This window comes from Ambystoma mexicanum, chromosome 2q (assembly GCF_040938575.1).
Source record: "Ambystoma mexicanum isolate Mex_15411 chromosome 2q, UKY_AmexF1_1, whole genome shotgun sequence".
NCBI lineage: Eukaryota > Metazoa > Chordata > Amphibia > Caudata > Ambystomatidae > Ambystoma > Ambystoma mexicanum.
Genome location: NC_090924.1, coordinates 282,347,798 through 282,368,495, shown reverse-complemented (window position 1 = coordinate 282,368,495; position 20,698 = coordinate 282,347,798). Strand labels below are relative to the sequence as shown.

Here is a 20,698-nt window from a genome sequence, read left to right as displayed (position 1 = left end):
AGAGGGTGCACTATATAACCTGATGAAAAATAACAAACAACTGAAGGTGAAATGTCTTCTTTCGGTACTGCATGTTCGAGGGAAAACATTTGTATTGGTTCTTGGAGTTTAAAACATGCACACCTTTTAATGTTTTCAAAAACACTATTAGAAGGAAATGTCCTCTCTTGGTTTTGTGTGTGTGTTGATTTTATGAAAGGCAAATGACATTTGTCCTGTGCAAGTTGGGTGGTTCTACAAAGCCAATTTAGTGACATGTGCATATTTCACCTTGATATGCTAATTTCTGGCGACGTCACATCCTATTGCGTTTGTTGATTAGTTCCCTGATGTTCCTTCCTTCAGTTTTCCTTCCTTCCCAACTCTTTCAGAATATAAGATCTCGAAGGATGGGACCAGTGGAGGTGCTAACCACATTACACACACAACAGAAGCCATTTTGGTTTTTGGATGAAAACAAACTTCAATGGGGAAAAAAAACACACGTTCAACCATTGCTTTGTAATATTTATATTTGTAATCATAATTTTCAAGTTGCTTGAAGTTACAATAAAATATGTAAGGCCCACAGTAATATGTGATACACTTCCTGATTGTTTTTATTTGTGATAGTAAGGTATCAATCGAGAATACTTCAGAGTGAATATAGCCTTGTAGCACACAATTATTGCACAAAACAAAATCTTCTGCAAGTGTTTAGAGTCTACTCTTGCTATAAAAAAACCGAATCATTGGTAGCCAGTCAGCCTCAAAAGCGTGGGATACCTGGTGCGGTGGGCCATGCATTTCTCCCGGTCAATGAACAGGCTATTGGCTTTTATGGCTATCTCCTTGACAAAAGACAGTCTAGTGTCTTCCATGTTGATCAGGGCCTGCTCAGACTCCTCCAGCTGCTGCTGCAGACAGCAAATGGATTCAGTTAGCTCTGCAACTTCGTTGACCAATCTGAAATATGGGAACAAGCAAAACATGTATGAAAAATACTAAAACATCTAGGAATGTTGGCCTCATTCAAATATGAGTGTGATTCACTTATTACACACGCTTCATACGATTGCTGAAACGAATTAATATAATGCACAGATACTTTTATTCAGGGCACATAGACAAATTAAATGTATGTCCCACAATCAAAGTGCCATGTCAGCAAGGGCCTGTGTGGGAGAGGCCCTAGCCATGGCTTAAAAGGTTTCCCCAAAACTTGGGGGCAATTGGAGAGGGGGTAGATGGGCTGGTAGAAGAACTAGATACGTACCTGTAAACCTACTTCTCGGTAACGGGCATCTCCAAAAATGTATCATAGATAGCTGAATATCTCTACTTGTGTGCAGCATAACCATTTATAAATTTAAAAAGACATGCTGGCATATCTTTAAAAAAATATTTTAGAAAAGTTACCAATGGACTTCCAGAAAGCACATTAGCGTTGCTTTGAACTGATCTATTGCCCTCAACTTTACAATAATAAAAGGGGAAACCAGTGACATTGGTAAACTGTCGTATAAAAACAAAGTAACGCACTTTCACTTTAAGAAACCCAGATTACTCCAGCCTCACATGATGCACCACAGTGCCTGTTGTGGCTCCGTTCGTTTTAAAAAAAACATCTATAGGAGAGTATCCCCTTTTTCTTCATCTTAATTCTTTCTGGTCACTTTCCTTCGCTTATGAATGTCATGAAGGGACCCAGGATGGAAAACTAGCATTGGTAACTATAGTAGTACATTTTTCTTTCTACAACACAGAATCTTCACTAGTATTCATAAAGGCTGTATTGAATAACTAGCCTATCCTATTCTATTCTGTTGGGCAGGAGGAAGGAAAAAACAACAGATGGTGACCAAAAGAAAAACATTAATTAGAAGGAAAATTACTTAAAGTGAATTTCTATCCTACTATAATGGGCTGGAACAATATGTTGCTTGCAAAGGCTGCAATAGCTGGCATTGGTTTTGCACAGTGAACCCTAGGCTTGCTGGAAAGGGACGTACTAGTCCTCAGGAATCAGAGTAGAGCATCTGACAATTTATCTAGTGATAGATTTCCTTGTAGTAGGAAAACCGGTTCTGTACAAAGTTATTGCCATGACCTTGTCAAGAGTGGATAGGAACCCCTCTCACCCCAGGCTGGGAGGCCTAAAAGGGAGTAATCCAGTGGCAGACCTACCCCAGAGCGCGACAGTGGCAGTTCAGAGGGCCCAAATCCCTGCCCCTTCAAATGCCAATGTATATATGTGCAGTATTCACTTGCATCACCCCATACATCTTAAGTAAAATGCTCAACATGTTTACTCTCTTTTTTTCTAGATCCAGCATGCAGAACTTGACTAATGGGAAAAGCCAGCAGCGAGACAGTAGTCCTCAACAGTCCCACGTGATGCGTATGTCAGCGCTGGAAACCTGGAACTGGCGAAGGGAGAGAGAGGCAGCAGAGAGGAAACTTCAGAGCCTGCGCGGCTGGGAGACATGCCTCGCACCACTGCCCAGCATTGGCTGTGGCTACCATGAGCTGCGTCAGACTCCTTAGACCACCAGGGACTAAAGCCAAGGTTGCAGACCCACAACCGGACTGACTCAGGCCCTCTAGCAATCCTCAGTAAGAAATATTGTGGCAATTCGGCAGTAGAAATGGTGATTAAAATCAGAGAGTCTGAAATGCTAAATACGTAATGGTTTAACAAGCTCAAACTTGGGTATGAACCCTATTTAAATACTATGCAGCCAACCTTATATTGTATATTTTTAGTAATGATTGGTGAACTATGGGCTTAAATTAAATGATTTGGTACTTTTTTTGAAAAGCAGGTTTTCACCTAGATTTTATGTTGTATTTAAGATATGATTTTGTTATACTGTGCGCCTAATTACAAACTGCCGAATAAACGTATTTTGACTGACTGGCATTAGCTGTGGCTACCATGGGTGGCAGCAGACGCCTTAGACCACCAGGGACTAAAACCAAGGTCAAAGACCCACACCAAGACTCTAATCACAATGGACATTGCATGCTCCAAGCCACCATCACAATTTGACAGCAGCTCTCCATAGGAAAAAGGGGACTGATTCCTTGGCATCTACAGTACTCTGTTGATCAAATAAAAAATGTTGAAGAACAAATTGATACACAGAATTGATGACAATCAGCTATTTTCCCTATTCCGCATCGGGATACATAACTAAACGGAAAATGTGGCTGCCTTGAGGATGACCAGTGGTCGAAACACGTGTCGCCCGTCCACCATATTAAAAAATCTCTGTGACATTGGAACCTCTTTTTGAGTGATTTCTCGGCATCATAATGCCATCATTTGGACTTTATATGTTATTATGGTTTGATCACAGGGTTTGATAGTCCTCCCAATTTCAGTTGAACATGCAGGAGAGCTGTGTTTCTCTGTGTGAGCCTGATTGCCGTGGCTGCCGATCTGCAGACATGCAGGAGACCCAGAAAAGAAGCAATTATTAGGCCGTGGGTCTCGGAAGTAAGAGGAACTCCCAAAACACATGGCCGGGCCCAGGGACACCTTTATTGGAGAAGGGTGTGGATCCCCAGCGAGCCAAAAGCAGTAGAAGTTGTGACAGAAGTTGGGAAAGCAGTGAGACCTGCAGTACAAGTGTATGAGAAGCCAGTGAGTGAAGCATGGCATTCTAACACATAGCGCAAGCATTGCCAGTAACAGTATCCGTATCCCTGTTAACTTGCATAAGACTTTAAGCAAATAGAAGTTGTTTGTTCCATTTAAAAGTCCCTGAACAATGGAAATGTAGCAGTCACATATAACTTGAAAAGCATTTTACTTGTGTCCGAAGCTAACATTGACTAAACCTATTGTTCCATTATTAAAAGACTGTTTTCTGCTTGAAGGAGTGGTCGTGTGACCCTAATTAAGGAGACGGAACGCTGCTAAGACAATTACCGAACACTTAACCTTGACAATACAAGAATTACAATACTTAACTTGTGAAAACTACATCAAAGAATGTCTGTGCGTGCCTAATAGTGATTCCCAAAAAGGCCTGAACTCTATCCAGTACTTTCACACAGCAATACAATTATGTATCTTTAAACCTTAAGACCTATATCTAAAAGTGGTTGTGTGTGCCTAATTTGTATTTCTAAAGAAAGACTGAATCCTATTTTTTATTCTAATATAGCATACCATTTCATTTAAAGAAGTTAAAGTAAATAACAATTGATTAAGAGAACACGCATTACCAAAGCCAAGAGTTTCCCCATATTCCCGCTGAAACCAACCTTTCGCAGAGTTAAGAAGCAGCCTAACTGTACTGTGAAGTTGAGAACATGACTTGAGATTGAAGGATGTGTTATTGAAATTAGAGAGCGTGGGTTTGAAGATTGAAAAGAGCAAATGCAAGTTTGGTATGGATGAAGTTGAGTATTTGGGACACACAGTGAATGGCAAGGGGTATAAACCCAAAGGTGATGCTATGAAGGCCATCAGGGAATCCCCAAGTCCCAATAATAAGGACGAACTAAGATCATTTTTAGCTCCCGCTGAGGAGAAGAAAGAGGAAGAAAAGAAGGACGAGTCTGAAGAATCTGATGACGATATGGGCTTTGGCCTCTTCGACTAAATGGACAGCAATGACCTTTTTAATAAACCTCAACAATCTAAAAAAAAAAAAAAATAATAAGAAGTTGATAATAGTTTATTGGCCTAAGAAACAAGTGTGTAAGTATTACCTGAAGCTAAGAGAGTGGCACCAAGGCTTCTGGATAATTGATTGGGCTGATAACTGGCAGAAAGGTGCAGATAAAGTTGGGGACAGGAAACTGGCTGCTTGTAAAGACTATTTTGAAGTTGACACAACCTGTAGTGCCAGAGACTGCATAAGACAGCGAGAAGGAAGTCTCAAAGGCAAGCCCACGTTGTTGTGGCAGACAGACAAGAGAGGCAAAGAGGCTGTTATTCAACAGAAAGAGTGCCTTGTCTGCTTAAAGTTGTTGAAGTACTTTGAACTATCTCTTGTCGAAGCCTGTCTAAAATTAGACATCACTGAAACTGTGGCAGTAGTCCAAAGTACTGAAGCTGTGATGGTATATCTGGTTGTCAGTGGATGCAATATTGTAGTAGTTCAAACCAAGAGGAGTACTGTGAGACAAAGGTGCCTGTTCTCATAGTGAATGAAGTAGAAGTGAAGTTGCTAAGTGGAAGCATAAGCACTAAGAAGTCATCCTGACAAATATACCATTGTGAAGCCCAACACTGTAACCAAGAGATTACTGACTGTTAACAAAGAACTGTGTATATTGCATTTCTTTTGAACTGTGGCAGGTCTTCATGATGAAGGTGGCAAAGTACTCGGGCTAGGATTACCACTGGTGCTATGTGGAGAAAGTGGATATGTCACCATTGACTTTGAAATATCAAGAACTGATTTGAGAAATTATTTTCTTTTGTTGAACACCAACAGACCTAACTTTGAATCCCGGGGAAGGGAAATCACCCAGTACATTAGAAGGTTATTCCAGAAACTGTGAATGTTGTTTGTGATGTTACATTGCCATTCATTTTCTTTGTGGATTTGATGCTTAGTGTGAGGACCAGTTATCCTGTGTTAAGAGTGTTTCCCCTTAGCTTTGGTTAGGCAGGGAAATCCTCAGCAGGAGTATGTTTTAACAAATTTTCTTTAAGAATAAAATGGCATATGATAACAAATATCAAACATCTGTCCGCCTCGCACTACTGACCCCTCACAGTAGGGAGTGAATGTGAAGTGCTTGTGTGAATGAAAAGAACAAAACACTGGTAATGTTCTTTCTGATGGATGTTCCTCCCATGGATTCCTCATCTTAGATATATATTTGTGTCCTGCTTTGTATTCTTAGAAATATTTTCAACAGGAGAGGTGCTGTGCGACATTGGCGCCTCTGTCCCTCTACGGTTATCATTCCTGCAGCTGGGCATGACGTTGATGATAGTATAAATAGCACGCTCTGCGCTCATTGTCTCAGTTCCTAGTTTTTGCCTCTTTCTGGGGTAGGCTGGGAGGGCGATGAGGAATCTGTAGGAGGAACATCCATCATAAGCACATTAACAGGGGTAAGCAATTTCTTCTTCTAATGGTTTGTGTCCTTCGATGAATTCCTCATCTTAGATAGACTCCCATAACAGTTGTGTAGATGGAGGTGGGAGAATTGAATTTTTCTGAAATGTTTATTCAGCATATAATATTGTGCAGAACCGCTCTTCCAAAGCAAGTGTCCTGGCCCTGCAGTGTGTCTAAGCAGTAATGCTTTGTAAATGTATGGAGGAAGGACGACATTGCAGCATTGCAAACTTCCTGCACTGGTACAACTCTTTGTAAAGCCGAAATAGTTGCCACTCTCCTGGTCGAGTGAGCTCTTAGATTATCAGTGATATCCTTCCCAGCAATACAGTAGCACTACAAAATGCATAAAAGTATCCATTGTGATAGTGTTTTCTTGGTCACTGCTTGGCCTAACTTTTGACCAGTGTAACCAAGGAATAGTTGGTCATCCTGTCTGAAAGCTGACATTCTTGAAATGTAAAAGCTAAGAGCCCTTTTCAGGTCAAGCCTGTATAGCCTCTCTACATCCTTAGAGGGGTGATTGAACCGGTGGGTGTAGAAAGCTGGCAACGTAATCTTTTGTGTTCAATGAAATTCTGAAACCACCTTGGGAAGAAAGGAGGGATGAACCCTCAAAATGTCCTTCTCCTTAGAGAATACTGTGAATGGTGGTTTGCAGGATAGGGCTTGTAGCTCACTAACGCGGAGACAGGAATGAAGTGCCTCAAAAGCTCCACCCATTAAAAAAGTAAGTACTAAATTCAAATCCCAGCAAGGAATCAAAAGAAGGACCGGTGGGAATGTATTTGTCAGTTCTTTCAAGAGTTGTATCACAATAGGCATCTTGAAACAAGAGCCTTGCTCTGGCATGTATTTCAATATAGATAACGCCACCAAGCATCAGTTAATAGTAGCCACCTGCAGCCCCTGATGGACTAGGTGCAGTAAAAAAGAAAGCACTGCAGGTTTATTGTAAGAGAAAGGATCTATATCTTTAGCTCTACACCAGCTGCAAAACTTGTTACAACGGCAGCATTATATGGATTTTGTTGCTGGTCTTCTAACCGAAAGCAGCACCTCCATAATGTATATTTTAGACTCTCAGAAACAATGATTCCTGGGTGAAGAAGACAGCCTCTCTCTTGTGAGAGTAGATCCACTCTCTGGGGAAGATGTAATGGAGGGCAGATGGACATGTCTAGAAGGTCCAGGTACCACGTCCTCCTGGCCCAATGCGGGGCAATAAGTATAATGATTTCCCAAACCTTCTCAACCTCCTGATGACATTATGAATGACGGGGACGAGTGGGAATTCGCAGTCCACTATGAACACGTAAGCCCGAGCTCCTCTCTAGGTAAATTTCCTTTGCACAGAACAGGTTTCACTTTCTGTTGATACTGGACGCAAACAGATCCACTTGAGGGTTTCCCCTGAGGGCAAAGATCTGTAGAAGGACTTCCTGACCTAACTCCCACTCATGGGAGATCAAGCTCTGCCTGCTCAGAGCATTGCCTGGTGTATTCTCTTTCCCCGCTAGGTGAATAGCCGACAGAGAGATTGCATTTTGTACAGCCCAAAACCAGAGCTGCATTGCCTCCATGCACACTGGTAGTGGCACTACCCCTCCTCTTTTGTATAGGTAATGCATGGCCACTGTGTTGTCTGTTATTATCAGAACGTTCTTTCCCTGGATGGAGGGCAAAAATGCAATCGGCACCTGTCTGAGCACCCTCAGCTCTAAAAGGTTTATGTGTAGTCTTGATTCTGATGGGGATCAAAGCCTGTTTGTCGTCAGATCACTCACGTGTGCTCCCCATCCCATGAAGGAGGCATCTGTGACTACAGTTATCTCCAGACAGGGTAGCCAAAAAGGTTCCCCAGGCATCTGAAGTAATGAAATGCCATTCTTGCAGATGCTGGGTCTGTGTGCCTCCAACTGGGGTCCTGTGAGCAAAGTGCTCAGAGATGTTTGGGGCTGTGGCTGTGGGAAAGAAGGGGGTTGCTGCCTTGGCAGTTTTCCTCAGCGTAATTCTTCTTTGCCCTTGTTTTTGGACTATCTGACCTCTTCCCGTTGGACCGAAGGAGGAGTAATAACAAAAGGACCACTCCCATCAGTTCTGTGAGGGTGGGTGTTGTTGCAGCAGGCCGATGGCTGCCCCAAAGGTTTTTCTGCAGCCCTTGAATCCTGTAGTGTCTCTAGGCTGTCTGCATTGGGGCCAAATAGGTTGGCCCCATCAAAGGGCATATCTTGAAGCCTTGATTGAACATCAGGGTCAAACCCAGATTTACGCAGCCATGCAAACCACCTGATTACTGCACTAGTCCCTATGCATCTGCCAATGCAATCTCATGCGTCTATCCTGACTGAAGAGATTGACAGGACACCTCTTTACCATCATTAATTAGGTAATTAAGCCCTTCTCTTGTTTTCCGCAGATGGTACAATCGTATTCCGTAAGGTGTAGCTATATTTTGCCAGTGCACAAGATGCGTAAATGGATTTTAATGCCATGCTTCCTGCTGAAAAGACCCTTTTTGCAAGGGTTTCATAAAGCTTATCATCCCTATCTGGAGGGATGGTTGGATAAGCTTTGGATGTTCATGTTGCCACCTGTACTACTAAGCTCTCTCGTGTAGGATGCTTAGAAAGGAAATCAGGTTCCAAAGACAAAGGATTGTCTTTTTTACCAACTCCTTATTTACAGCCAGAGTGGTTCCTGTTTTTTTTACCAGAGTTCCATTATTAGGTTTTTTTGTGCTGTATGGAATGGCAGCACAGACGCCTTAGAAGGACCTTTTTCCAAGATGTCTGTTAAGTCATCCTGAGTAATGTCCTTTGCAGGACGACCCCAACCTAAATATTCTATCACCCTATTCATTGCAGTGCTATAGGCTGGATTTGGGTGAGAATGCACATCTGGTGTGCCAAATTCACCTTCAGGGGAGGTATCCAAGCCACTGGCATCTTTCAGGACTAAGGCTAGGTCTTCTATTTGTGATTCCTCTGAAATCCATTCTTCTGGAACATTTGGTGTTCCAAAACCTCTTCCTCCTCAAAAATGGATCTAAAGGATTTAAGAAATCCATTTTTGTTTGGGGTTTAATTTCTGAAGTCGACTCCAAGGTCGATGTGGAAGGCCCCTTCGACTCCTACAAGGAGGATAGCACTGAAGCCTTTAGCTTCAATGCTAACTTGGCGGTCGCCATGGTCAATGCTACTCGAGTAGACATCATGGAGGCCTTTCGACTTTGGCTTTTCAGCGCACAGGTCAAAGCTTTACTAGATTCCTTGCCGGTCTTGTAGGACGCTTTGGGATCAACAGCCTTCTTTGGCTCTGTTTTTGGACCAGGAGGGGCCGCCTTCAGAAATACCTTCATCATTTTCTCACAGAAATGTTTCCATTTGGCCGCCGAGGGGGTCTTCTTGGGTAAACCTAGCTGACGTCTGTCAGGTGAGGAATCCAATGATGATGAATGGTGGCAGTGTTGTTTACTCTTCTTCCGTGAAGATAAAGAGGAGGAGTGACGGGAATCACTCCAGTTTCACAATCTATTCAAATTTTTTGATCATTTCTTGGGCCTTTCTGGAGAATTGTCTCCAGCTGAACTCCTAACTTTGGAGGGTTTTCTTTTTGAAGGGATGGAGGATGGAGATTTCAAAACCAAAAAACCTAGTGTGATCTTTGACTTTCTCTCCTTCAAGGTTTTACAGGTCATCAATTGGCATGAGCCATATTCGATGATTTCATGGTTTTCACTGGTGCACCAGAAACAAATGTGTGGATCAGTGATCGCCTTCTTCAAATCACAGACCACACATCTTTCAAAGCCTGTTTTCGGCATAGCTATCATGATTAAATCACACAAAAAGGCAAAAATATTAAGACGTTCATCGATTAAATTTGCTGAGGAGAGTCGAACCTTTCCGGGAACGTGCAGTACATGCAGAAAAACAGAACTAAGGCAATGGGTGCAGTGCGTGCTATTTATACTGTCATCGATGTCACATCCAGACACAGGAATGTAATTGTCGTGGGACATCAAAGCCGATAGCGCACAGCACCCCCGGGTGTCGAACATTTGCAGAGACTGCAAAGCAGGATAAGAATATATGTCTGAGGTGAGGAATCCATGGGAGGACACAATCCATTAGAAGAGGGGGTTTGAGCAGAAGGTGGGGTGGATTTTCTTTTGTGTGAATCTGACTACAGAAAAACACCTACCCTGTCTATGTAAGACTTATCCACACCTGATCACACTCACAACCCTCCTGTTGCCCCTGACAATAAGACACACAAAAAAATCACTGATCACAGGAATGGTGATGAAGGATGTTGGGATGGGTGCGCCCTGTACTCTGGAATGGCTACTAGATGTACATTTGTAGCGGAAAACTGCAAACTAGATTTTGCCAACTCATATGTTACGTTAGTTACATTTTATAAAGCGCAGCACAGACTTACATGTGACTTTCCTGGCGCTATTGGAAGAGAGTAAACAAGATTAAAGGACTAAAGAAGATATAGTAATATTTGTTATAGGTGGAGCCATGTCAAATTGAAGGCATGGGATGTTCTAGTTGAAGGTCTCCGCACATCTTTAAAGAATTTATGAAATCTTAAGGAAGCTTCAGAAGACCGTGTTACAGGTACTCAGGAGCCATCCAGTAAGGTTCAAAGACTGAAGGTTGAGGTGGGATGCACGTTAGTTCATCCTAGAAATCCAGCCGACACTGCAGCTTCTGATGGGGATGTAGTGAATGATGAAGATGTAAAGCCTAGCCATGATGGGCTATTAAGTTTCCTTGTCACACTGTATGGTCTTAGTTTCCAGATCCCCATGGTGAGCCAAGGAATCAACTGAAAGGTGTAAAGAAACACTCTTGAAAAGTTCATCAAACTGACAATCTTCTTAGTTCTGGATACCTTGAAGCAAAGTTTCTGCAGATGCTGAATATTTCTTTGCTACTTAGTAGCCATAATCTGATTAGGAAATCAGTTTGAACATTCTGCACCCCAGAAAGATGACCAGCAGCCAGACTTCTTGCAGAGTCAATGACAGACCATTTCTATGAGTATCAGGGGAGTTTGTTGGCTGAAAATAAGTGAGGGATAAATGCACTGCTGGTAGTTCCAGCATCTTTTTATGATATGACTTCTTTCACTTGGGCCATATTCATAAAGTTATAGGACATCACATGTGGCCTTCTCTGTCTTTCATTATTGCATCATTCACCAGGGTCTGTAGATGGGGCCCTTTTTGGAGCAGAATGTCATGCCCGTGCCGCTGGCACACGCATTGGTAACCATCATGGACTACTTGGTAGTCATTTATCCTCCTAATACTCTTTGAACAACTCCTATTCACGTCTTGGTCTTTAATTTCCATTTGCTCGACTTTGGTTCTTTCTTATTTTATTCAACTAACTACATTTACCACAATGCACCTTGCTACAGTCTCATTCCTGGCTATTCTCATTCATCGTTATTGGGACCACAATCCCCAGAAGCCCTAGCGGCCAGTGCTGCTTCCACCTGCTCAGGACCAGAGAGGGAGGAGGCAGATTGTCTTCAGGTGTGCTGCTCCAGGTGCTGTCAATTAGCCTGCCTCAGAACAGGGCAGGGCTGTATATATGCAGCTGCCTGCAGGAGCACAGTGTCTTGCATCTTGAGATCTGCCCTCTCTGGTTTGTCTTGACCCTTTACTTTGTATTCTGTTCCTGTTGCTGCATTATCCTGTTTTGATCCAGTGCCCTTTCTGGGCTCCTTGCCTTGCAGCCTGCCTCACTCCGGCTGCCTACAATCCTTGTCCTCTGGGCTCCCTGCCCTGCAGCCTGCCTCACTCCGGCTGCCTACGGTCCTTGTCCTCTGGGCTCCCTGCCCTGCAGCCTGCCTCACTCCGGCTGCCTACGGTCCTTGTCCTCTGGGCTCCCTGCCCTGCAGCCTGCCTCACCCCGACTGCCTACAGTCCTTGCCCTCTGGGCTCCCTGCCCTGCAGCCTGCCTCACTCCGGCTGCCTACAGCCCTTGTCCTCTGGGCTCCCTACCTTGCAGCTTGCAACCCTCTGCTGTCTCCAAGCCCTTGTCCTCTGGGCTCCCTACCTTGCAGCCTGCACCTCTTCGCTGCCTTCAGCCCTTGTCCTCTGGGCTCCTTCCTTGCAGCCTGCTCCCTCCGCTGCCTACAGCCCATGTCCTCTGGGCTCCTTCCTTGCAGCCTGTCTCCCTACGCTGCCTACAGCCCTTGTCTTCTGGGCTCCCTGCCTTGCGGCTTGCTACACTCCTTTGCCTTACAGCCTGTTTTACATTTAGCTGCCTACAGCCCTGCTCCTCTGGGCTCCCTACTTCGTGGCCCTATTCTTTTGGGCTCTCTGTCTTTCGCCTACTACTAATCTCTCTCTGTCCTGTTCTTTTGGACTCCCTGACTTGCAGCCTACTATAGTCCTCCGCAGTCCACTACAGTTTGCCTGCACCTAGTCCCACTCTTGACTGCAGACCTGCTTCCTACTTTGCAGCCCTTCTGTTTTCATGACTGCTGCTCCCTTGTTCTCTTCCTTGAGTCCTCTGTACTCCACCTTAGGTTATCTACTTCAGTCTAACTGCCTTTTCTTCATTTCCTTCTGCTAGATTGCTCATTGACTTCCTTTTCGCTGGATATATCTGTTCCTGTCTTCTCATGGGTCTTATGTAATCCCTTTGTACAAAGCTTGCCTGTTGGTTTCCGGCAGGCAACCTCTGCCCCTTCCCTTGTAGCGTTTTCAGTGTTAAAGACACCCACTGCTGTTGTTCCCAGCCATGAGCATACAGTGTGGGCCTCTGTTATAGCAATCTGTGCAGAAGGCTGGAGTTTCCTAAGGTTCGTGGAACACTCTTTCCCATTTCAGCATACACCCCAAGAGGGAATCCAGTTTGTTTGTACCTTTGTATCTTTTGCCCCTTTTGGCTCACAGCTACAGTTTCCTACTCTTCTTTCTTGTTGAACCTCCTGCTGTGTGTGCTTATCTGCTACCTTACTTCAGCACAGCCACCCAAAACCTACCTGGGTACCCTGTGCCACTCTTGACAGAGTGCCATTCCTGACACAGAACTCTTCAAAGAAGATTCCCTTTACTGACACCAACACTTCAGAGACTGCATGGCAGGTGTTGCCACCAGCTGCTTCTTTTCACAATCTTTCGGTGCCTTCAATTGTGAGTTCCTTTATCTAGTTGGACTTAGAAATCTTTTAATCAGGAATAGTGGGATGGTGTATGGGAAAGAGGATGATGGACTAAGGGTACAGTATCCATTAAGGTGATGCCCCTGTGTTCCATCCCCACTCTCCCATACTTATGGGAGATTTGTAATGTGTAATAGGGCTGTCTCTGTGCTGTGGCAGGTTCTAAAGCTGGATTGATATTTACCCAGCAATATCTTGCTCTCTAAAATCTCTTATTTGGATATCAGCAGCTTTGTTCAGTATTTTAACAGAAACAGGTCGATTATCTCACAAAGATGAAGATCCAGAAAATGTTCTTTTTTTTTTTTAAGAAGTCGAGTGACCAATAATATTTTTAGAGCATCAGGAATAATGCCCTCTTTGAAAGAGGAATGCACAATATTTGTCAAACTCAGCGCAAGCTACTTAATTTGACATGTTATTACATCCACCAGACATGGGGCCCCCCGGCCCAGACTTGAAGCAAGTGAATTCACAATTTTGCAAAGATCATCTATTACAATAGGCTGTAATGAAACGAGCGATACCAAGGCTACAGGTGTCATAGATGCCTCTGCCAACAGGGTCTGTAGTGAATCCTGGGCTGAGAATATTTGCATGCTTATATATAAAAGTGTATTGTTCAAATACGTCTGGAGTTCATTGCACGGCGTACTTGATGGTGCAGGGCCAGGTCGTTCATCAGAAGCATTGAATATTGGACAATGCTCAAATGTAAAGGAACCATTTAAGGTGGGTGACTGTGAAAGTAAAAGATGGATTTCCCTCTTTTCCCCTGTAACAGTGTTAGCACCATTTCACACACACAACCAGGCACAACGGTACACTGTATTAGATAACTTAATTGTACAAAGGACAAAACGTCCCCATGAGCACCTAGATGCTCTGTTAACAATACAACTTGTAAAATACAAACGCCTCACTCATTGATACTGAGTATTGTGAAGCATGAACTGTGCTGCATTATCACAACTCCTCTTTTTCTATGTCAGCATCTAGCCACTGGCTGTCATTCACTCGATCGCTTGGTGGTTTGATCCAGATGATTTTATATTAGTAATAACAAATAGCAATAATACAAATTATAACAAATAGCAATAATACAATGACGACCTTTTTCAAAACAACAAACCCCCAGTTCGCAAGGCATGAGTCGTCTGACACCCTGCCATCTGGAGAAGGCTAAAGAGTCCTGTCATTAGTTATGTATGTCCCCTGGCATTTATAAACATTCTTGGATAACTCTCGATTCTTGAATCAACCCTGTTCCACAATGCTTCCTATTTTTTACAGAACCCAACTGGTGCATTCTTGTACATGTCAACTTAATCTACCTCAAACCATGAATGACCACATTGAGTAGGCGGAGTCCAGATTATTTGCACCTGGCCCACCGATGACACCTGTGGCTATTTCAGAGTTGGCTTTATTCGCCCACAGGCAAAGCCGTTCATGGTCATTAAATCCACAGTTTACTGCTGTACTCGTGCCATTTGACTTCTGGATCCACTTCTCAGTTTGTTGTTGAATTCCCGATTAAAGCCAAGATGCACGCCTTTCACACCTGCAGCGTGTTAGACTTGACGTTTCTGCATATGCCGTAGATCCCTCTTCCCCCTGACTTCTATAGTGCACCACCTACCAGTATGCTGGTTTTGTAGCCGAACATTTCTTTCCTTGGCCGTTATTAAATCCCCTCTTGTGTCTAGGAGAGCACAGCTATCTACTGTTGTTATACAAGTATCGACTCCAGTGTCCTAATTCTGGTGTAGGTTTTCTGAGCTGCCTTCTGTTATTTCCGGTGTAGTTGTTCTCTTCTTTCAGTTGTAATCCTTTCTCTTCTGTATTTTCTTCTGGTGTTGTTTGCTTTCATCTGTCCTGTATCTCCAGACACAGATTCACTTTCTCTTAACCCAATCCCGGGACCCAGGTGTCATCTCTTGTAGCTTATACATGTTTTATACCAACCTTTTAACACGGGTCTCAAAGAGAAGTCTCTTCATAGCAACTTTTATGCAGGAACCACTTTGATTTACTTTCATTTCAAAAATTGTTTCTTTAATTTTCAGAAAGAAGATCAACAATGTGTACATGACAGGCAATTAATTCAAAACACATCCAGGGTATAACAGCAACAAACCCATTAATTATCGAAAACAAAAAAGGAAAAATCCTTAAGGAAAAAACCTAAATGGGAACAGGAAGGAAAAAGTAAAGAAAAAAGGGGGGAGAGCTAAACATACAATCAGCCCAAATGGCTGCATACTTATCAAGTTGTTGTGTATACTTGAAGGCCACCTTGTCCCGGTCAGAAAGGATCGATAAGCTGTGAAGCCAGTCATCAACTGTAGGCAAGGCATCACTCTTCCAATGCAACAAAATATGTTTCTTTGCCACCACAAGAGCTCTATAAACCCAATAGACCTTACCAACATACAAGCCAATATCAGCTGAAAATGGGCCCAAAATACACAACATATGAGTGCAAGGAAGAGAAAGGCCGAGCACAAAGTCCATGCGCGGGCGGGCAAACCCCCAGTACGACTGAATCTTCTGACATTACCAGATGGTATGCAAGATGGCACCGGCAACCCTTTTACAATGCCAAGATAACTCATCTAGACTCAACCTACAGGACACCAACTTTTCGGGGGACCAATAGATGCAATGATTGATCCTTTGCTGCGTGAAGCGCAAATCTAAGACAACCTTGAATCTGCAAGGACCAGCACATATACAAGACCATTCAATATCAGAGAGTTTTCAACCTAGGTTCGGTCCCAGTGGTCTCTTCCACACGAAGTTATGTTCACTTGAGGCAAGTAGCTTACATAGCAAAGAAGCTGATAGTGGCGAGTGAGATACAAGATCGTAGGCAACCCAGGTAGACTAGCTTTGGGGTGTGTGAACAGTTATGTTATGTTATGTTAAAGGTTTTTTATACCGTGCACTATTTATTTTATGTATTCATTTATTGAGTATTTATAAAGCGCATGAACAGCAAATAGTGTTTCAAGGTGGCAACAAGAAAAAAAGGGGGTGTGGCATGGAAGAAAAATAACAATAACGGTATCATGAAAGTGCAGCAACAAGAAGTGCAGGTGGGAGAAGAGTGGGGAAGGGGGAGAAAGGATAATGCTAAGCTGGGAAAGGAAGTTCAGCAGAGAGGAGGCAAACAGGTGCAAGGGGGGGAGGAAGGGGAAGAAAGGCACCTGGGGCTAGTCGAGTGCTAAGAGGAGTGTTAGGCAGAATTATATGCAGTACCCTTTGGGAACACCACACACAATTAAGACTACAAGTAACAGTACAATTTCACCTTTGGTACAAGCCTGTACTACACAGCTAAAGTGGTAGCAGTAGCGGAGCAGCCAGACTTATCTCAAGAGTAAGTGAGCAGTACAAATAGTTACACAAAGGACAGCAATTACTATGATTCAGGCAAACACTGAATCAAGGTTTTCAAGTAAAAGAATATACATTTATTTCACTCTTCAGTTGTATAACATTACACCTTTCTAAGCAGTTTAAAAACCACACTCTTAATACACCACACCACTTCCCTTAAATTCCAGACAAGTTAAGCTCACAAAATGAAGTGGGAGCAAAATGGCACTCCAGCAATTTAAAAGGGAGGGAAAAACAAAAGTTAACAGAAATGAATCCACACCAACAGGTAAGTACTCAGGGCAAGCGAACAAGAGAGACTACAATGATAAAATCAGATAGAAAAGGCTTAGGGCCAAAGTCAATGGTTCAAAGTCTTTTGCTCAAGATAATACAGTTCAGGGTAGTTTGCGGTAAAGTTCGTGGCAAGGTTACCGGACGAGGTTGGTTGGTAGAAAAGTTAGTTCAAAGAGAAGAGAAGGACAAGCCCTTGGATTGGAGAAAGATTTCAAACACTTTCACCGCGGCTGAACGAAACACACAACCGGATTTGCACAGTACCTTAAAACGGAGAGGAGGCTGTAGCTGAGACAGACATTCCTGGTAGTTCCTGCAGGCTCATGGTTCCTGAAGCGACTGTCGGACTGATCAGAAGTAGGAAGACTGGAGGGTCATGCACTACCCAGGGAAGAAACCAGCAGCAGCGCCGAACAACGAATAAAAGGTGCGCTCCTTAAAACCCAAGCAGGGTCCAACCTTCCTGGCTATCTGGCCCACTGTAGCTCTGTACAGCGAATTCGACCAGAATAGGGGTCCTGGCTTGCAGTTTGGGTGAACTGGTCGATCCCACCACTCAAGGGAAGAAGTTTCCTGGATGATCTTCTCTGACGTCGGATTCCGGAAATTCGGACCTGCAGCAGGGCTTCACCGGGCAGATCAGTCGTTGTAGTGGTCCTCGTCTTCCAGTTCCTCGTTGGTTCTTTTGTTCCAGTGGCCACTCTGCTCTTCCAGTCCCAGAGACCTGCTTTTTATGCAGTTTATCCCCATTCATACAGCCTGGCTTCAATCACACAGCAGGGTGGCTGGCCTGGCAAAGCCAGTCCCTTTAGCCAATCAGATAGGAGTGCGACTTGGGTTACCAAGGGAACCCATGGCAGGGGTCCTAAGACCCCTCCCTCATATCCTGCCTACCCAGACTCTCAGACGCCTAAAGGAGGGCTTCTGTGTGGAAGCCCGCGAAAAAGCGATGAACAAAGGGACCAAACCTGGTTTGGCGAGCAGAGTAAAACACGAGAAAGACTGTAACAAAAAGAAATGGCAAATAAACCCGGCCAGAGCCAAAATTAAATGTATTTGGTCAAGCGGGTTTATGTTTGAGGCTAATATAATAGCCTAAAACATTACCACGTTTATATAAGATAATCGCGATAGAAAAGTTAGGGTAGATACCACTGCCACCAGCCAAGTCTTAATGTAAAGGAAGCGAAACAATGCTCCAAGAGGCACAGACAAATAGGGATAAGAATTAACCCTTTCCAATACACCAAGGAAGATGGGGTGTACTGGGTCTGGCAACTTTATCTTTTCTGGGGACAGTAGTCAGCCCCAGAAAATGGAGTCAGTGGGAAGTCTAAAAGACAACCCTGTGTCACTGCACCGAAGGTGCTGTGTAACACTCATGGAAGAATATGGTGCCATGGAGTAGGTGAGGCTCCAGTGCCCAAGATCATACAAAAAGTAGAAATACACATAGCAAAACACATGTAAGAGTGGGAAAAAAGGCTCACACTCTTACCAGGTGAAACAAATAAATCCTCGAAATCCAGCAAAGCTGCTGAGGGACTCAGTAGGTAAGGGAAATTAGCCATTCTGGAGAATTCTCCCTACAAGGAGGCCCGGGTGCGCAAGTGCTAGGGGATGCAGTGAGTGAGGGCCACATGCTAAGTGCGAGGAAGGGGGTGGACCAGACGGAGTAGGAATGCACAACCCGCCAGGGTAGTCGGGGGAAGGGGGCCCAGAAGGGCATGTGCAGGTTGGGGGGGTTGAGGTGGGGCAGGACAGGGAGACCGGGTGCTGGGGTAGACTGGGCAAGGAGGACCTGGTGCCCTGTAGGTCTCAGAAGGGACCAGGCAGCCAGTCAAAGTGGCAGAGGGCAGCATTAGCAGGGGAGGGGGGAGAGGGAAGGAAGATGAGAAAATGAGGGTCTTGAGAAGCTTCTGGAACATAAGGAGATCTGGCTCAAGCATGCGGGTGGCAGGGAGGCCATTCCAGAGGGCGGCTCCTGAAGAAGAGAGAGATCTACCCCTCACTCTCTACCTGGAGAAGCGTCTGATCTGCAGAGAGTTGGAGCTAGAAGACTGAAGGGCTCTCTAGCAGGGAGGTACTTAGGAGAAGAGAGAGTTGGATCTAGCAGGGTACCAGGCCCCAGAAAGCTTTGTGGATGATGCACAGAACTTGCTCCTTGCAGGCACTGGGAGCCAGTGGAGAGATTTTAGGGGTGTAGAGATGCAGTCTCTGGGCTTGAGGCCAAAGATAAGTCTTGCAGTCCTATTCTGGATTAGTTGAACGGGGCGAAGGGCGGACAAAGGCAGATTGAGGAAGAAGCTGTTGCAGTAGTCCAGCCTAGAGAGGACCAACACTCTGGAGACAATAAGTTTCTGGGGGAAGGTGAGGAAAGGGAGAATGACTCTGAGGAGGTGCAGCTGAAAGTGAGCCTTCTTGGTAAGGTCTGTGATGTGAGGAGAGAAGGAGAGAGAGGAGTCGAAGATGACACCAAGGTTTTTAGCCTCACAAGAGGGAGAGGGGAAGGGACCCTGGGAGGGATGCCAGGAAGTAGGCGGCAAGGAGGGAGCAGGGGTCCCAATGAGAAGGATCTCTGTCTTACTGGCATTAAGGCAGAGATCATTATCAGTGCCTCATGTATGAATAGCCGTCAGAAAGTCAGGCATGAGAGAGGTGAGAGAGGAAGAAGAAGCAGTGGAGGGAAGCTTGAAGGAGCTGCGTGTCATCAGCATAACACTTGAAGTGAGGAGACAAGGTGAAGATCAAGTGAGCCAAAGGGGCAAGCCCTGGGGGATGCCGCAGGAGAAGAGTGTGGTGGAGGAGAGAAAAGGGCCCAGTTGAACCTGGGAAGGACTGTTTGTTTGTTTGCTTGTTTGTTTGTTTATTTATTTATATAACGCTCCAAACCCAAAGGCATCCGGGCGCAAGTTTACATGTTACAGTTCAGAATAAACAGTTTTACAAGTTGCTTTTGAAATACAGATGATTAACAGTGTAGTGCCAGGTCTGTGATAATAAGGGTATCACAGAGCCGATTTATGAGGGTGGCATGATTGACCGCATCAAAGGCAGAGGAAATATCGAGAAGGATGAGAATGAAAGGAGAACTAGAATCAAGATTTGAAAGCAAGTCTTCACAGGTGCTAGGGGGAGCAGTTTCTGTTCCTCTGGCTGCTCTGAAGTCAGACTGGTGGTCGTGGAGACAACCAACAGATTCAGTGTGGTGGATCAGTTGGGAGATGACCAGCTTCTCCAAAGGTTTACCAAGCAAGGGGGTAATGGAGATAGGGTGGTAGTTAGCCTGGCAGGAAGGGTCGGCAGAAGTCTTTTTTAGAAGGGGGTGCACAAGGGAGTGCTTGAGGGGAAGTGGAAAGGAGGCAGTGGCAAAGGAGTGATTGCAGAAATCCGCCAGGGCTGGAGCAAGGGAGACAATTGTATCCTTGATAGTTCTGGGGTAGCAGGGGAGCACCTGTTTGGAGAAGACTTTCATAGAGAGGACTTGTTTAGAGACCTCTTACGGTGCTATGGGCGAGAAGGAGAAGAGTAAGAGGCAAGGGGAGATGAGGGCCAAGAGAGGCATGAGAGCAGGTGAGGGAACAGAGGGGAGAGTAGAGGAGAGTGAGGAGTTTTGTTGTGAAGTAGGAGGCTAGTGCAGTACAGAGAGCCATGGAAAGCAGAGAAGAACTGGAGACTGCAGTGGGATTGGCAAGTCCCTTGGTGCTCTGACAGATCTGTTAAGCAAGAGGGTAAGGTGTGGGGGTAGG

At 44.6% G+C, this 20,698-nt stretch overlaps 1 protein-coding gene across 1 annotated transcript in view; it reads right to left on the bottom strand.

Annotated features, from left to right (window-relative positions):
• Window positions 1–494: 494 nt before the first annotated feature.
• The window catches only part of TEKT4 (tektin 4), a 188,234-nt gene continuing 168,030 nt past the window's right edge, over window positions 495–20,698 (bottom strand). Inside the window, exon 6 of the mRNA XM_069647249.1 lies at window positions 495–945. Coding sequence (XP_069503350.1) covers window positions 729–945 — 217 coding nt within the window. The 3' untranslated portion in view covers window positions 495–728. The remainder of the gene's footprint in view (window positions 946–20,698) is intronic.